Below are 13,726 nucleotides of genomic sequence, written 5' to 3'. Positions count from 1 at the left end.
CATTGCATTTATACATAGGTCAACGACAGATGCAATCTCAATGTCACTTCACACGGCGTTGGACTACCTGGACAATACAAACACCTACGTCAGGTTGCTGTTCATCGACTATAGCTCTGCATTTAACACCATCATTCCCACAATCCTGGTTGAGAAGTTATAGGATCTGGGCCTCTGTACCTCCCTCTGCAATTGGATCCTCAACTTCCTAACTGGAACACCACAATCTGTGCAGATTGGTGATAATATCTCTTCCTCACTGACGATCAACACTGGTGCACTTCAGGGGTGTGTGGTTACCCCACTGCTCTACTCTCTCTATACCAATGACTGTGTGGCTAGGCATAGCTCAAATACCATCTACAAATTTATTGATGATACACCCATTGTTGGTAGAATCTCAGATGGAGATGAAAGGGTGAACAGGCGAGAGATATGTCAACTAGTGGAGTGGTGTCTCAGCAACAACCTTGCACTTAATGTCAATAAGACGGAAGAGCTGATTGTGGACTTCAGGAAGGGTAAGATGAAGGAACACATACCAATCCTGATAAAGGGATCAGAAGTGGAGAGAGTGAGCAGCTTCATGTTCCTGGGTGTCAAGGTCTCTGAGGACTTAACCTGGTCCCAACATTTTGATTCAGTTATAAAGAAGGCAAGCCACCGATGATACTTCATTAAGTGTTTGAAGAGATTTGGCATGTCAACAAATGCACTCAAAAATTTCTATAGTTGTACCGTGTAGAGCATTCTGACAGGCTGCATTACTGTCTGGTATGGGAGAGGGAGGGGGGGAATACTGCACAGGACCAAAAGAAGCTGCAGAGGGTTGTAAATTTAGTCGGCTTCATCTTGGGTACTAGTCTACAAAGTATCCAAGACATATTTCGGGAGTGGTGTCTCAGAAAGGCAGCGTCCATTATCAAGGACCTCCAGTGCCCAGGGCGTGCCCTTTTCTCACTGTTACCATCAGGTAGGAGATACAGAAGCCTAAAGGCACACACTCAGTGATTCAAGAACAGCTTCTCTGCCATCCAATTCCTAAATGGATATTGAACCCATGAACACTACCTCACATTTTAAATATATATTATTTCTGTCTTTTGCAAGATTTTTAATCTATTCAATATATGTATACTTCTATTTATTTATTGATTGTTATTATGTCCTTTCTTCTTCTTCTATATTATGTATTGCATTGAACTGCTGCTGCTAAGTTAACAAATTTCACGACACATGCCAGTGATAATAAACCTGATTCTGATGGGGGAAGACTGGGGCTGTCAGAGAAATGGATCAACCATGATGAAACTTGAGGGGCCAAATGGCCTAATTCTGCTTCTATGTCTTGTGGTCTTATAACTATGCATGGGAAGATGATTAATGAATGTTAATTTTAATCAGCCTTGATTAAACTTCTAGGATGAGATCAGGGAAGGTAAAAAGTGTCCATCTCCTGTATTAACATGTAGTTAAAGACATATTTTTGTCACTGAAAGCACTGTTCAAGACATATTTATTTTGTCATTTATTATTCTGGGTGATTGTACATCCAGGGAGCCATATAACAATACTGTAACAAGCATTTTGCCTGTTGTTGAAAGTAGGGGGATGGTTCTGTAATGGACACAATCTGCCTCTTCTCCCTTCTTGAATATGGTCACTATTAGAGCATCTCTGAGCTCTGAGGACAGTTGCTCCCTTTTCCAGACCTTCGGGAGCAGGGTATGAATGTTGTGCTGTATTAAATTTTGTAAAAATATTAGATGGAAGTCTGAATAATTCCAACTGATACTTTAGCTCTTTGTGAGCTTGCAGCACAAAACATGTCTGAACTGTTAAAACACTGCAGGTTGGTTAACTGTTGGCTAATAGCGACTGGATTCTTTTTGGCTTCAGGCACTAGTGTTACGAGGACAAAAGAGCAAAGAATTTATCTATCTCTGCGTGCCTCTCAACGCTTGTGGATTGAACCCCTATTTATTGAGGCACCTTTCATTTGGTTCTTGGGATTTCACCTGGACCAAGGAATCACAATCGATCGGTGCCTAGGATGGACCCAGGGTGATTTCATGAATCAGATTTTGGAGTTCCCCTGACAACAGCGACAATCAAGTCCCCCATGTCTTCTCTCACAGATCTCTGGAGGATTTAGTTAGTAACATCTGCTTCAGCAGTGCTGCTGTTGTGTTTAACAAGTTCTTGTAAGTGCTCTCTCCATCAATTGTTGATATCCTCCCAATCATTTAACAAGTTCTTCCTGTTGTTGGTCTGTCCAGCTTGTAGACCTTGGGCAGGAGGGCTAGAAGCCCTCGAAGCAATGTGAGAGAATGGCCTGATGCTCAAGGTGAGAAGGCGTCTGAGAGGTATTGTTTAATCTCTGTGAGACAAGAGGGTAGTTCACTATGTACACTGGCCTTGAAAATAGTTTTGAGGATTAGAGTTGGTTCTTAAAAGGGTGCTATAGGCAGATTATGTTGAGTAGATGGTGTAGAAAAATCAAGATAATCAAAGTCACATCAGCAGTCAATAATGAACAGATCTAAAGAGACTGGAGGTGTCCAGGAGGGAATTCTGCAGATGGGAATTGTCTCAAATTGTCACGGTCCGGTCTGTTGACTCCTCATTTCTGTTAATTCCCTTTTCCCCATGTTTTACTGGGCTCTTTGATTAGGGCACCTGATTCTCATCCGAAATGGCAGCATAAAAACTCCGGCTTAATCTACTCAGGGCTGGCCCGTCACCTCAGCCTGTGTGGCGATTTACGTTCAGGGCTGCCGAGGAGAGTGGACTCTGAGTTGATTCGGTGCCTGGGGTTCCTTGGGAATCCTATCGTTTTCGTGTCCAGTTGACTATTGCCGACCATTTGCCGCTACTCCGAGTCAAGATATGAATTATCTGTCATTGTTTGGTTCTATCATTCCACTTCCAAGTCCAGGTTCCATGTCCGAATCAGAGTCCTGGCTCTGTGTCCAAATCCAGACTCCGTGTTCAAGTCCAAGTCCAAGTTCCGTGTTCAAGTTCCAGTCCCGACTTCTTGTCCGAGTCCAAGTCCAGATTCCGTGTTCAAGTCCAAGTCCAGGCTCCATGACCAAGCTTCGGGTCCAGGCTCCTCCGGGTTGTTGTCCAACGCTCACGTCCACGTAAGCATCTAATCCGCTCAACTATTAATAAACACACTTCTGTCAATGCTGCCTACGTGTCGGTGTCCTGCACTTGGGGTCACCTTCAGTCGCCCGCTGTAACACAAAGCTAGAGTGTCTAGATTTTTATTGTTGCACCACAATTGGAGGACAGGGGTGGAGAGGGTCAGTAGTGTTAAATTCTGTGGTGTCAACCTATCAGAGGATCATTTATACCTGGGACCAGCAGGTAAGTGTCATCAGAAAGAAGGCTCAACAACACCTCAACTTTCTTAGAATTGTGTATAGATTTGGCATGTCACCAAAAGCTTTGACAAACTTCCGTAGGTGAACAGTGGAGAGTATCCTAACTGGTTTCCTTACTGCTTGGTATTGTTATGAACCCCATAACTGGGTCACTTACCAGCAAAGATAGAGAGGTCCGCTGAAGTCTGATGGTACCATTTTTAAACGTTTTTATTTATAAAGGGGCACAAAAGTAAGGTTAATACAAACATTCAGATAATATACGTCGTCAATACTCAATCTAAAGCACGGGTATAGTAATAATCAACAATACGAAGTAGCTCTATCGTTTGTCTAGGGGTAAAACTATCGTCCGATGGAAATATCAAAGTCTCTGAAGTTCATGCAGGCTTTTAGCCTTTCGGGGACCGCTGGGGTCTCACGGGTTGGAGAGAGAAAATAAACTTGCCAGCCTATTGGACTCAAATCGTGGAATCGGGAACGTGAGTTCCCCGTTGTCAGTTCGGAATCCTTTTCGGGGTTATCAGCCACTCGATTCCCTAGCTAGGGGAACCAAATCACACGTGGCTCCCGAACAGCTTCCCGTCCTTACGGGAGCAATGAGCGATGGTGTCTCCGTCTGGTGCGTCGCTGGAGTACCGCCTCCTGCAGTCTCCGTTTTATCATGGCCGGCAGATTTGTAAATGTCAATCAAGGTAGGGTGATACCGTCCCCACACCACATTGCCCGAGGGTGTTCATGTCCCTGCTAGCTGGCACGTACTATAGAGTTGCAATTCACACAGGTGCCTCTAAGAACAATGGTCAAATCCGTTGCATTGTCTCTCATTTCCTGGGTCCAAGACCCGAATTAATAGCGATCTTGCGATTCTCCGGAAGGAGGGGGCTGGTCCCGCACCCTTCGGCCCCTCAGAGCTGTGGTACATTCATGACAGTATGGAAACAGCAATGCCCAGGAACAGACAAGGTTACAGAAAGTGGTAAATACAGCCCAATCCATCATAGGTAAAGCCCTCCATAATACTGCTTTACATGGGGAACTGCAACCAGATTCAACCCTTCAACCCTCAGGCTCCTGAACGGCCCAGCTTCATTCTCCACTACCCTGAACTAATATTACATTTACAGCCTAACCTTCCAGAACTTATTACAACTCATATTCTCAGTATTATATGTTTTATTTGCAATTTGACTTCTTCTGCACAATAATTTTCTGTCAGTCTTTGTTTATGTATAGTTTTTCATAAAAGTCTCGTGTTTCCCTTGTAGAAGTTTGAAAGAAAATGAATCTCAAGGCAGTATACAGTAACATATACATACTTTGATAATAAATTTACTTTGCACTCTGAACATTTCGGAGTCATAACTTGCCCTGAAATTCAATTACTCTGCAATCAGCAGTTTTATAACATTTTATGGACGTTAGTGAAGCTTCGTCCAGCGATTGCATCTTGCAACTGAGAGCCCCACCCCCATACTGAAGTAGGATCAGTTGACTTGCGGTAAGGATTACAGTCATTGTCTCTCCAGCTGTGAATGACACAATTTTCGCCGCGTCACAGAACGCGTCTGACTATGTATTTCTGACTGCTGTTTCTTGTTCAATGAAGTCCGGATTACGTGATTTCCGTGTTAAAAGGACAGATAGGAAGTTCAGTCGGCTGTTGACGGAACAACCTGTTCCGACTGTTTCACTCGTCGTTGCCTTCACTGCTGACTCAGTCCGGGGACGCACTGCATTCTGAGTTGGCCGCGGTCCCGCATCCTGCTATTTCTGGTCTGAACTGGTTGGTTACGTGTGCTGGCTGATTAAAAAACATTTTGTAGGATCAACGTGCCACACAGCACAGACTGCCTCCTTCCTATACAAGCTCAGTCGCAGCCAACTGCTCGATTCTGTCACAACAGACCGCTTCAGTCCTGACTTGGCCATCTTTTCGTATGTTTCTTAATTTTTCTTCGAATTGTCAACTGAGTCTGTACATTTCAGTAGTTTAAAAAAACTTTTGTTTAAAAATGCTATTTTATATTTTCTTCTCAGAATCTCACCCGGAGAATCCTGACCAGTCCTACTCCGGCATCATGGCATCCGTTCCTTCAGCTGGCTGCTTGCTTGCGGCACGGAATCCTTATTCCAGAAGTAAGTTGTCTTTTAAGTTATACCGCAGCCAACGTTGGGAATCAGCAACGTTTTGCCATACCTGGTTGTCGTTAACTTTTTCATCGATATTCCTATAAACTTGGAACCCCAGGAGACTGCAGATGCTGAAACCTGGAGCAGCAAACAATTTGCTTGAGGAACTCAGTGGGGTCGAGTTGTTAACGTATCGGGTCGAAACCTTGCTTCAGGATTCCTCTCACAGATGTTGCTCGAGCCCGCTGAGTTCCTCCAGCAGATTGTTCTGGAAAGCTTGGATGAATTTGCTTCATGGCTGGCTAGCAATTGAATAGCTGAAAATATTAAGGGCTTACCGCGCCTTTCATTTCAACCTAGCTAACTAACTTAAGTGCAGTTCGAAACACTACAAGTATATCGTAGCAATGGAATTTCGATGTAATTTTGACCTCTGCATTTTTTGAGAACTTTTAAATTGTAAATCAGTTTATTTTCATCTTTCAGCAAAGTAGCATTGTTTTGCAATAACAACTTTCTCTGCGTCTTATGACAGTTTACAAAAAATTATGCCTTGTTTTTTTGTGAGTGTTGTTTGTTGTGTTAATACAGCAACTTATGTATTTTCTGAATAATATAAGAAAGTATAGGAAGGTAAAAGCTGTATTTTGTGGTATTAAAATGCAAATAAACATATTGTGGCAAAAAAATTATGCCAAGCTTACAGAAAATCACAAATTATATTGTTCAACCAACGTTTCTCTTGTATATGAGTTACATTATTAATCAAGATTTACAGGCGTAAGATTTGGGTTGCAGAAGATGGTGAAGCTAAAGAGCACGAAGTATCAAATAGTGTCCCTTTTGGTCACAAAGCTTGATTGGAGGTTCCATAAATTAGGGATCTGTTCTCAGCATAACAACAGCATGTGCATTTTACTTTTATTTCCCTCTTTTTTATTAAAGTGTCAAAATTCAAAGTTTCTGTCCATGTTAGAGCATTTCCAGCTAGTATTGGTAAAGACTCACCTCAGAGCATTACCACATCTTGCATCAGAAGTTGTGTAACAGTCATAGTTATACAACACATTCAGTCTAACTGGTCCATGCTGATCAACTAACTGAGCTAGCCCCATTGGCTTGTGTTTGGCCCATATTTCTCTGAAGGTCTTTTCCCCCCCCCACGTACCAGTCTAAATGTCTTTAAAACATTCTAATCGCACTTACCTCTACCACTGATCTGGTAGCTCATTTCAAATACCCACCTCTCCTCGGTGCCAACTATTTCTCTCCAGCTCACCTTTAAATTTATTCAGATACAGGCCCTTTCATCCGTCTGAGCCACGCCGCCCAGCATCCCGTGATTTAACCATGTCCCGATCACAGGACTGTTTACTGGTAACAGTATGCCTTTGGACTGTGGGAGGAAACCAGAGTGGCCGGATAAAACCCAAGTGGTTACTGGGAGGACGTACAACTCCTTACAGACCATAGCGGGCCCCTCACCGCAAACCTATACTCTCCAGTTTTAGACTCTTCTACTCTGGGGAAGTATCTGTGACCTGTCCCAGTTTTATTATTTCTGCACTTTTGGAAAACTTTTAAATTGTAAAACGCCCTTCGTGATTTTGTGTTTTACATCTTCTTAAGGTCATCCTTGGCACCCACATGTCAGGGAAAACGGCCCCAACTTATCCAGTCACCCCTTATAACTGCAGTCCAAGTAGCGTCCTCATGAAACCCCACCCCTTTCCAGTTTAATAATATCTTTTCTATAGATAACTGACTAGAACTGCACACCGAACTCCAAGTGCAGGTTTGCCAGTGCTATAACATGATGCCTCAACATTTGAACCTGACAAATGCCTTCTCCATCAACCTATCGATATGTGACACCACTATCATGAAGTCCCTATCTCTTGTACCCCTCAATTTATCTGCTCTGTGATATTTCAGGCCCAGATATTTATAACTCAATTTGCCAGAATGCACTCTTCATTGTTTTAGTTAAGTTTAATCTGCTTTCCTTGGACCAGTCCCATGGTTGATCTACATCCTGAAGTAATCTTAGATATCATTCAACTATGCCTACTTTCAACTGCAAAAGTAGTAACCATGCCACTTAGATTCTCATCCAAATTTTTATTATGAGTATAGACAACAATGGATCCAGCACACCAGAGGGTTTCAATTTGAAAAACAACTCTTTACTACCACCCTCTGATTCCTTCCACGTAGTCAGTTTTGTTTCTGATTGGCTAATACACCCTGGATCCCAGGTAAACGAACTTTTCAGACTGCCGGGTGGCACCTTGTTAAAATCCATGTGGACAACATCTGCTGGCCTTGCAATACTTGTGTTCACTTCTTGGAAAAACTCATTAAATCTTTGAGACATGATTTCCCACACACAGCCAGGGGAAAGTTCAAGTTCTACCTTGTAATATTTTTATCTTTTTCCAGACCGACTAAATTCCACAATGGGTGTGTTGCCAAGTGGGCCATGCAGTTTAGAGAATGCCATAGAGCATGACAAAACCCATCAAGGTAACAACAATGGGTGTTAAACACTAAATAGTGACCAGCTCCTTCTCCGGGTAACCGATTTGTAATTTATTTTTCTTTCTCTGTTCAGGATTTCTGCTTGCACTGGAGAAGTGTTGGTGGCTAAAGAACTTTCTGCATGGTGACAACACTCAGCACCCGATGAATGGTGAGCTACCTGCCAGAAGGTAAAAAAACTTCATTAATTACATCAGCTGTCTGAGTGAATTTTGTGTTTAATATTATTGAAAAAGCTCAAAACTAAGATTGAGATGTATGAATGGCTATTTGTTGCTATAGTAGGTTATAATTGTAGGAGAAATTAATGGCTGAGATATTCTCCTGATAAACTTTATAAAATTGATGTAATCAGCAAAGATGGATTGAGAAACATTCCGAACTTTTGGGAAATTTTCAGAAATCCCAGCATTTTATAGTACTCCTCGTGATTACTAAACCAATTATGGGAAAGACGTGAGGAAACAGACTTTTAATAACATAGTACCTTTCCCATCCCTTTCAATGCATACAAAATCTGGCAAATCAGACAGCATCTGAAGCCCACCGTTGGTCGGGGTTGACCTTGGATGTTGAGCGCTAGTTCTCTACAAGATACGCAAGCCGGGGCAGGGTGATATGGAGAGTAAACTAGCCTTTGCAGCAGGCTCCCTGTCTCTGTGCAGCTGATGAATCTAAGTGAACGGCAGAGACCGAAACGTTTTGGCATCAGCGGCATCGCAGGAGTTGCCAATCAGTGTTGAACTCAATGTAGGACTACCTCAGAGACTCACAAAGTCTTCCCCATGAGTGGGTATAGCCGCAAAGGCAGTGAAGGTTTCAGAGCTTTCCTACTCCTAGATGAGCTGCCAACCACGGCTGACGAGTCCTATCTGCCCAAAGCAACTGGTTTTAAGGAGCCAGTAACCTGCCTTTGCCCCCTCTCCTGTCAGTTGAAATGGTTCTGCAGGGCTTAGTAGCTAAGCTACATGTGAAGGTCAGGAGCTGCACTTGGCTGTCGAGGCTGTTTGAGATAAACACACCGTTGGAAGCACTTTATAGGTAGTGGAATCTTATCGCCCACTACATGCCCTGGCTACAACAACCTTAAGGAACAGGCAGCATCTATGGAGCGGAGGAAAACAGTTGACGTTTTTGACTGAGACCCTTGATTATGAGCAGAAAGGAAGGGGACAAAAGCCATAATAAGAAGCTGGGAGGAGGGAAAGTAGTGCACGTTGGCAGGTGAGAGGTGAGGACCGGGTGAAGGGGAAGGTTGCTGGGGGAGGGTGATGAAATAAGAAGCTGGGAGGTAAAGGTGGAAAAGGTAAAGGGCTGAACAAAAAGGAATCTAAAAGGAGAGAACTAGACCATGGAAGACAGTGAAGGATGAGCAGAACTAGATGCAAGTAATAGGCAGATGAGGAGAAGAAAAAGGGGAATGGAAAACAAGAGGAGGAGGGAGGGTATAATAATTACCATAAGCTGGAGAAAAAGATGTTTATGCCATCAGATGGGAGGCTACCCAGGCCTTGCTCCTCTATCTGAGTTTAGCATCATGGCAGTAGAGGAGACCCTCAGCAGATCTTGTCTATCACCAGTCAGCTTGTACTCCTTCCCCCCTGCCCCATCCTGCCTTCTGCCCCCTTCCTTTCCAATCCTGAAAAGGTGTCACAGTACTGTTACAGTTCAGAGTTTGGAGTTCAATTCTGGTATTATCATGTAAGGAGTTCGTATATTCTTTCCGTGACACTGTGGGTCTCCTTCCACAGTGCGATTGTCCTATGATTAGGCTAGTATTAAACAGGTGGGTTGCTGGGCAGTGCAGCTCACTGGGGTGTCCCAACCCTGTATCTCTAAATAAAATAAAATTATTGATGAGTGGTCTCAGCCTGAAACTTCTACTGTTTATTCCCCTCTATAGATGCTGCCTGACATTGACTTCCCCCTACATTTTATAGGTGTGGTTTCTGCTGTAAGAAACCTGTCATTAAATTTTGTAAACTAAAGCAAGAAATGCTGTAGCTACTAACACCTTCCCTGATCATATGAAGGTATCAATGTCTCCAATTAACATGAACATACATCCATTGAATTCCCTTACATAGTTCTCATTGTACAAAATCAGAATGGACCCCAATAATTGGTTCCAGTGGTATTACCATATCAGTAAAATCTAAATCTTAGCAGGTTTCATATTCTGAAATCTGATTCTCATTTCATTAATATGTTATCTTTAATTTCATAAGTTGAGAAAAATGCTTAACATTGTGGCCCCACATGTAGGTGGCACAATAGAATACCAAGTAATGCCCATAAACACAAGAAGTAATGTAGTTACTGGAAATCTTGAACAACGCACATAAAATGCAGGAGGAACTCAGCAAATCAGGTGGTAACTATGGAGGGGAATAAACAGATGAAGCTTCAAGATGAGACCCTTCATCAGGACTGGAAAGGAAGGAGGTAGAAGCCAGAATAAGAAGGTGGAGGGAGGGGAAGGAGTAACAGCATGCAAGTGATGGGTGGAAGAGGTAAAGGGCTCTTGAGAAGGAATTTAATAGGAGAGGCAGGTGTAACCGTGGAAGAAAGGTAAGGAGAAAGAGACTCAGAAGGAGGCGATAGGCAGGTAAAGAAATAAAAGAAATCCACAAAAGGTCTGCACATTGTCAATGTGTTTATTCCAGAAGGATACTGATTTTTGAATACCAAGGGTGAAGTGGTATGGGAGTAGTGTGAGAAGTGGTATTGTTGTGGAAGATCAGTCAGGATCTGTTGAATGTGAATTAGACTTAAATTCTGTACTTTTTGCAGAGAATATAAATGTAATCCTCTCCAGCATAACCCTTGTATGCCGTTCTGATGAGAATTTTGTGTAACTACAGAGTATTCTTACTGTAAAGTTCTCTGAAAATGTTACACTTAGTTGTAAGAGCTGTTAGGATGAGTAGTGTGCTAGGACACAATATTGAGCAATAAACAAACATTAATATTTTGGTCGGTATTCCTTAAGTTAGACGAGAAGCTAGACTGGACTGCCAACACAGATGCCTTGTGCAGGAAGGCACAGAGTCGACTGTACTTCCTAAGAAGGTTGGCGTCATTCAATGTCTGTAGTGAGATGCTGAAGATGTTCTATAGGTCAGTTGTGGAGAGCGCCCTCTTCTTTGTGGTGGCGTGTTGGGGAGGAAGCATTAAGAAGAGGGACGCCTCACGTCTTAATAAGCTGGTAAGGAAGGCGGGCTCTGTCGTGGGCAAAGTACTGGAGAGTTTAACATTGGTAGCTGAGCGAAGGGCGCTGAGTAGGCTACGGTCAATTATGGATAACTCTGAACATCCTCTACATAGCACCATCCAGAGACAGAGAAGCAGTTTCAGCGACAGGTTACTATCGATACAATGCTCCTCAGACAGGATGAAGAGGTCAATACTCCCCAATGCCATTAGGCTTTACAATTCTACCGCTAGGACTTAAGAACTTTTTAAAAGCTATTATTAATGCTTTTTGAGATAGTGATTTAGATGCATATCATATTTTTTACTGAGTTAAGTATTGTATGTAATTAGTTTTGCTACAACAAGTGTATGGGACATTGGAAAAAAAGTTGAATTTCCCCATGGGGATGAATAAAGTATCTATCTATCTATCTATCTATCTTAAGGTATATATTTCCAAATATATTGGATTTGAAAGAAATATGCTTATTTTTTTGAAATGTGTTTATTTCAGTGTTCGCTAAAGTTTGCCCATTTTACTGTGTAATTTTTCTTTGTGTATTCTTCAATATGATTTAGGTGCTCAGGTAGTTTGACGTTGGTGTTGTCATATTTAGGAATCCTTTTAAATTGACACTTGATTTACAACCAATATCAGGAAAGTCTTATTGGTGTCATAGAGATTGCTAGATTTTTATTGGAAGCTTTCTTAAGGTTACCAGTGAATGTAGCTAACTGTACAATCAAGCCCAAGTACATAAATACAGAGATGCCAAGAAAATCCACTTCATACAGTTCTTATTCTCTGAATCTTTTATCACTATTGTACTAGAGAGTGCAGCCAGTAGATTAATAGTTCTTGTGGAAATATTTTATTATACTTAATGGGATGATTTAACTTATTAAAACATGTTTTCTCTTTCTGATAGTCATCATTGATCAAAAATGAAAATTGGACACTTGCCTTTGGTGGATTAAGTTTTAGTCTACAATACTTTACGTAGCATGTTGCTCCTGGCTCAGGGAATTAGTTGGAGATGACATTGTTCCAGCTTCAATCTGTCAAGAAGCAAGTATGGTTTCCATCAGCAGCTTTGCCATTTAATCATTCTTCAGCTGCTCAAAATGATTGATATGGAGCACCTCGAAACTTGCAGAACATTAAATATTTGGATCTAGGAAGAGCAATGGAAGTTAATTTGGAAAAAGTAATTTGTGGTGTTTTCTATATTTGTCTTAACACTGGATAATTTTATAGTATGGAAACAAATGTTGACCTGAATAAAACACTAGATACTGTGTGTATAACTATGTGTTGACAGCACATTGCACATCACATGCACTGGGTGTTGCAGTTCACATCTTGTATGTTAAATGATGTTCATATATTGAATATTATGTCTGCCCTTGAGTTTCCCAGTAAGTGGTATTCCTATCATGTATAAGAAAAGCCTTTAGTTTAGTATGAATAAAAGAGCATAATTACATTATTTTTATAACATTTGTCACTAATGTGTTACAATTTTTTCTATTAGTTGTAATGTGTAAGATTCTGTATCATATGTGGATTTTTTTATTGGGAGTAATTTCAACCACTAAAAATACTTACAGTCTTGCATTGATGCAATGATTTTAAAAATTCAGCAGTTAATAGTTACAGCGTGATTTACCTTTTTTATGATTGTACTCCCACTTGTATTTCAGTTGTCCATTGAGAGTAAATTTTCTGTCTTGGAAACAAGAAACTATGATTGTTGAAGTCAGTGAAAGAAAAGCCTGTTACTGTTGAATAATGCTTGTTCATGACTTCTGATTTGTACCAATCATGTAATCGACCTACACACAAGAGGTTTTGCAGATGCTGAAGATCTAGAGTAACACACACACAGATTGTTGGAACTTGGCAGGCCAGGCAGCATCAATGGAGAGGAATAAATAGTTGACAATTTGGGCTGAAATCAAGTCTTAGTGAAAGGTCTTGTCCCAAATCATTGACTGTATTCCTCTCCATAGATGCTGCCTAACCTGTTGAGTTTCTTCAACATTTTGTGTGTGTCTTACTAAGTAATTTACCTCATGGTGGGTTCCTCAACTGAAATAATTGCAGTGTTTTATGTCCTTTAATAATAAAATGAACTTGTGCAGACCTGTTTTGTTGTCAGATGTCTTATTTCTACCTATATGAAGAGAGTTGAAAAGTCCATCAGTACTTGTGCAGTGGCCTCTTTTGATTGTCCTTATCTTGAAGTGTAACTTGTGGTTCTGATCCAAAGTTCTGCTATGTGACCATATGATAGCAACATAGGTTTGTGTCTATCAGATTTACATTTGTTCTTTTGCTTTAGGCTTACTTTTTCCAATTTTCACTCCCCACAACCATACTGTTGTTTGTAAAGTATTAATAAATTGCACAGAGCAAAACTCTAAAACAAAAGAACAGAATACATTGGAAAAATTCAGCAGGTCAG

General features: G+C 41.4%; 1 protein-coding gene across 1 annotated transcript; it reads left to right on the top strand.

Annotated features, from left to right (window-relative positions):
* The first annotated feature begins 5,104 nt into the window (after positions 1 to 5,104).
* Positions 5,105 to 13,404, top strand: LOC140726366 (pancreatic progenitor cell differentiation and proliferation factor-like protein). Its single transcript, XM_073042652.1, has 5 exons — positions 5,105 to 5,327; positions 5,430 to 5,528; positions 7,965 to 8,048; positions 8,137 to 8,233; positions 12,188 to 13,404. Exons 2-5 carry the CDS (start codon positions 5,471 to 5,473, stop codon positions 12,195 to 12,197), a joined length of 249 nt encoding a protein of 82 aa, XP_072898753.1. The 5' UTR covers positions 5,105 to 5,327; positions 5,430 to 5,470; the 3' UTR covers positions 12,198 to 13,404.
* Positions 13,405 to 13,726: the final 322 nt, after the last annotated feature.

This window comes from Hemitrygon akajei, chromosome 1 (assembly GCF_048418815.1).
Source record: "Hemitrygon akajei chromosome 1, sHemAka1.3, whole genome shotgun sequence".
NCBI lineage: Eukaryota > Metazoa > Chordata > Chondrichthyes > Myliobatiformes > Dasyatidae > Hemitrygon > Hemitrygon akajei.
The sequence above is the reverse complement of the archived record's forward strand: the minus strand, read 5'-3'. Positions and strand labels throughout refer to the sequence as shown.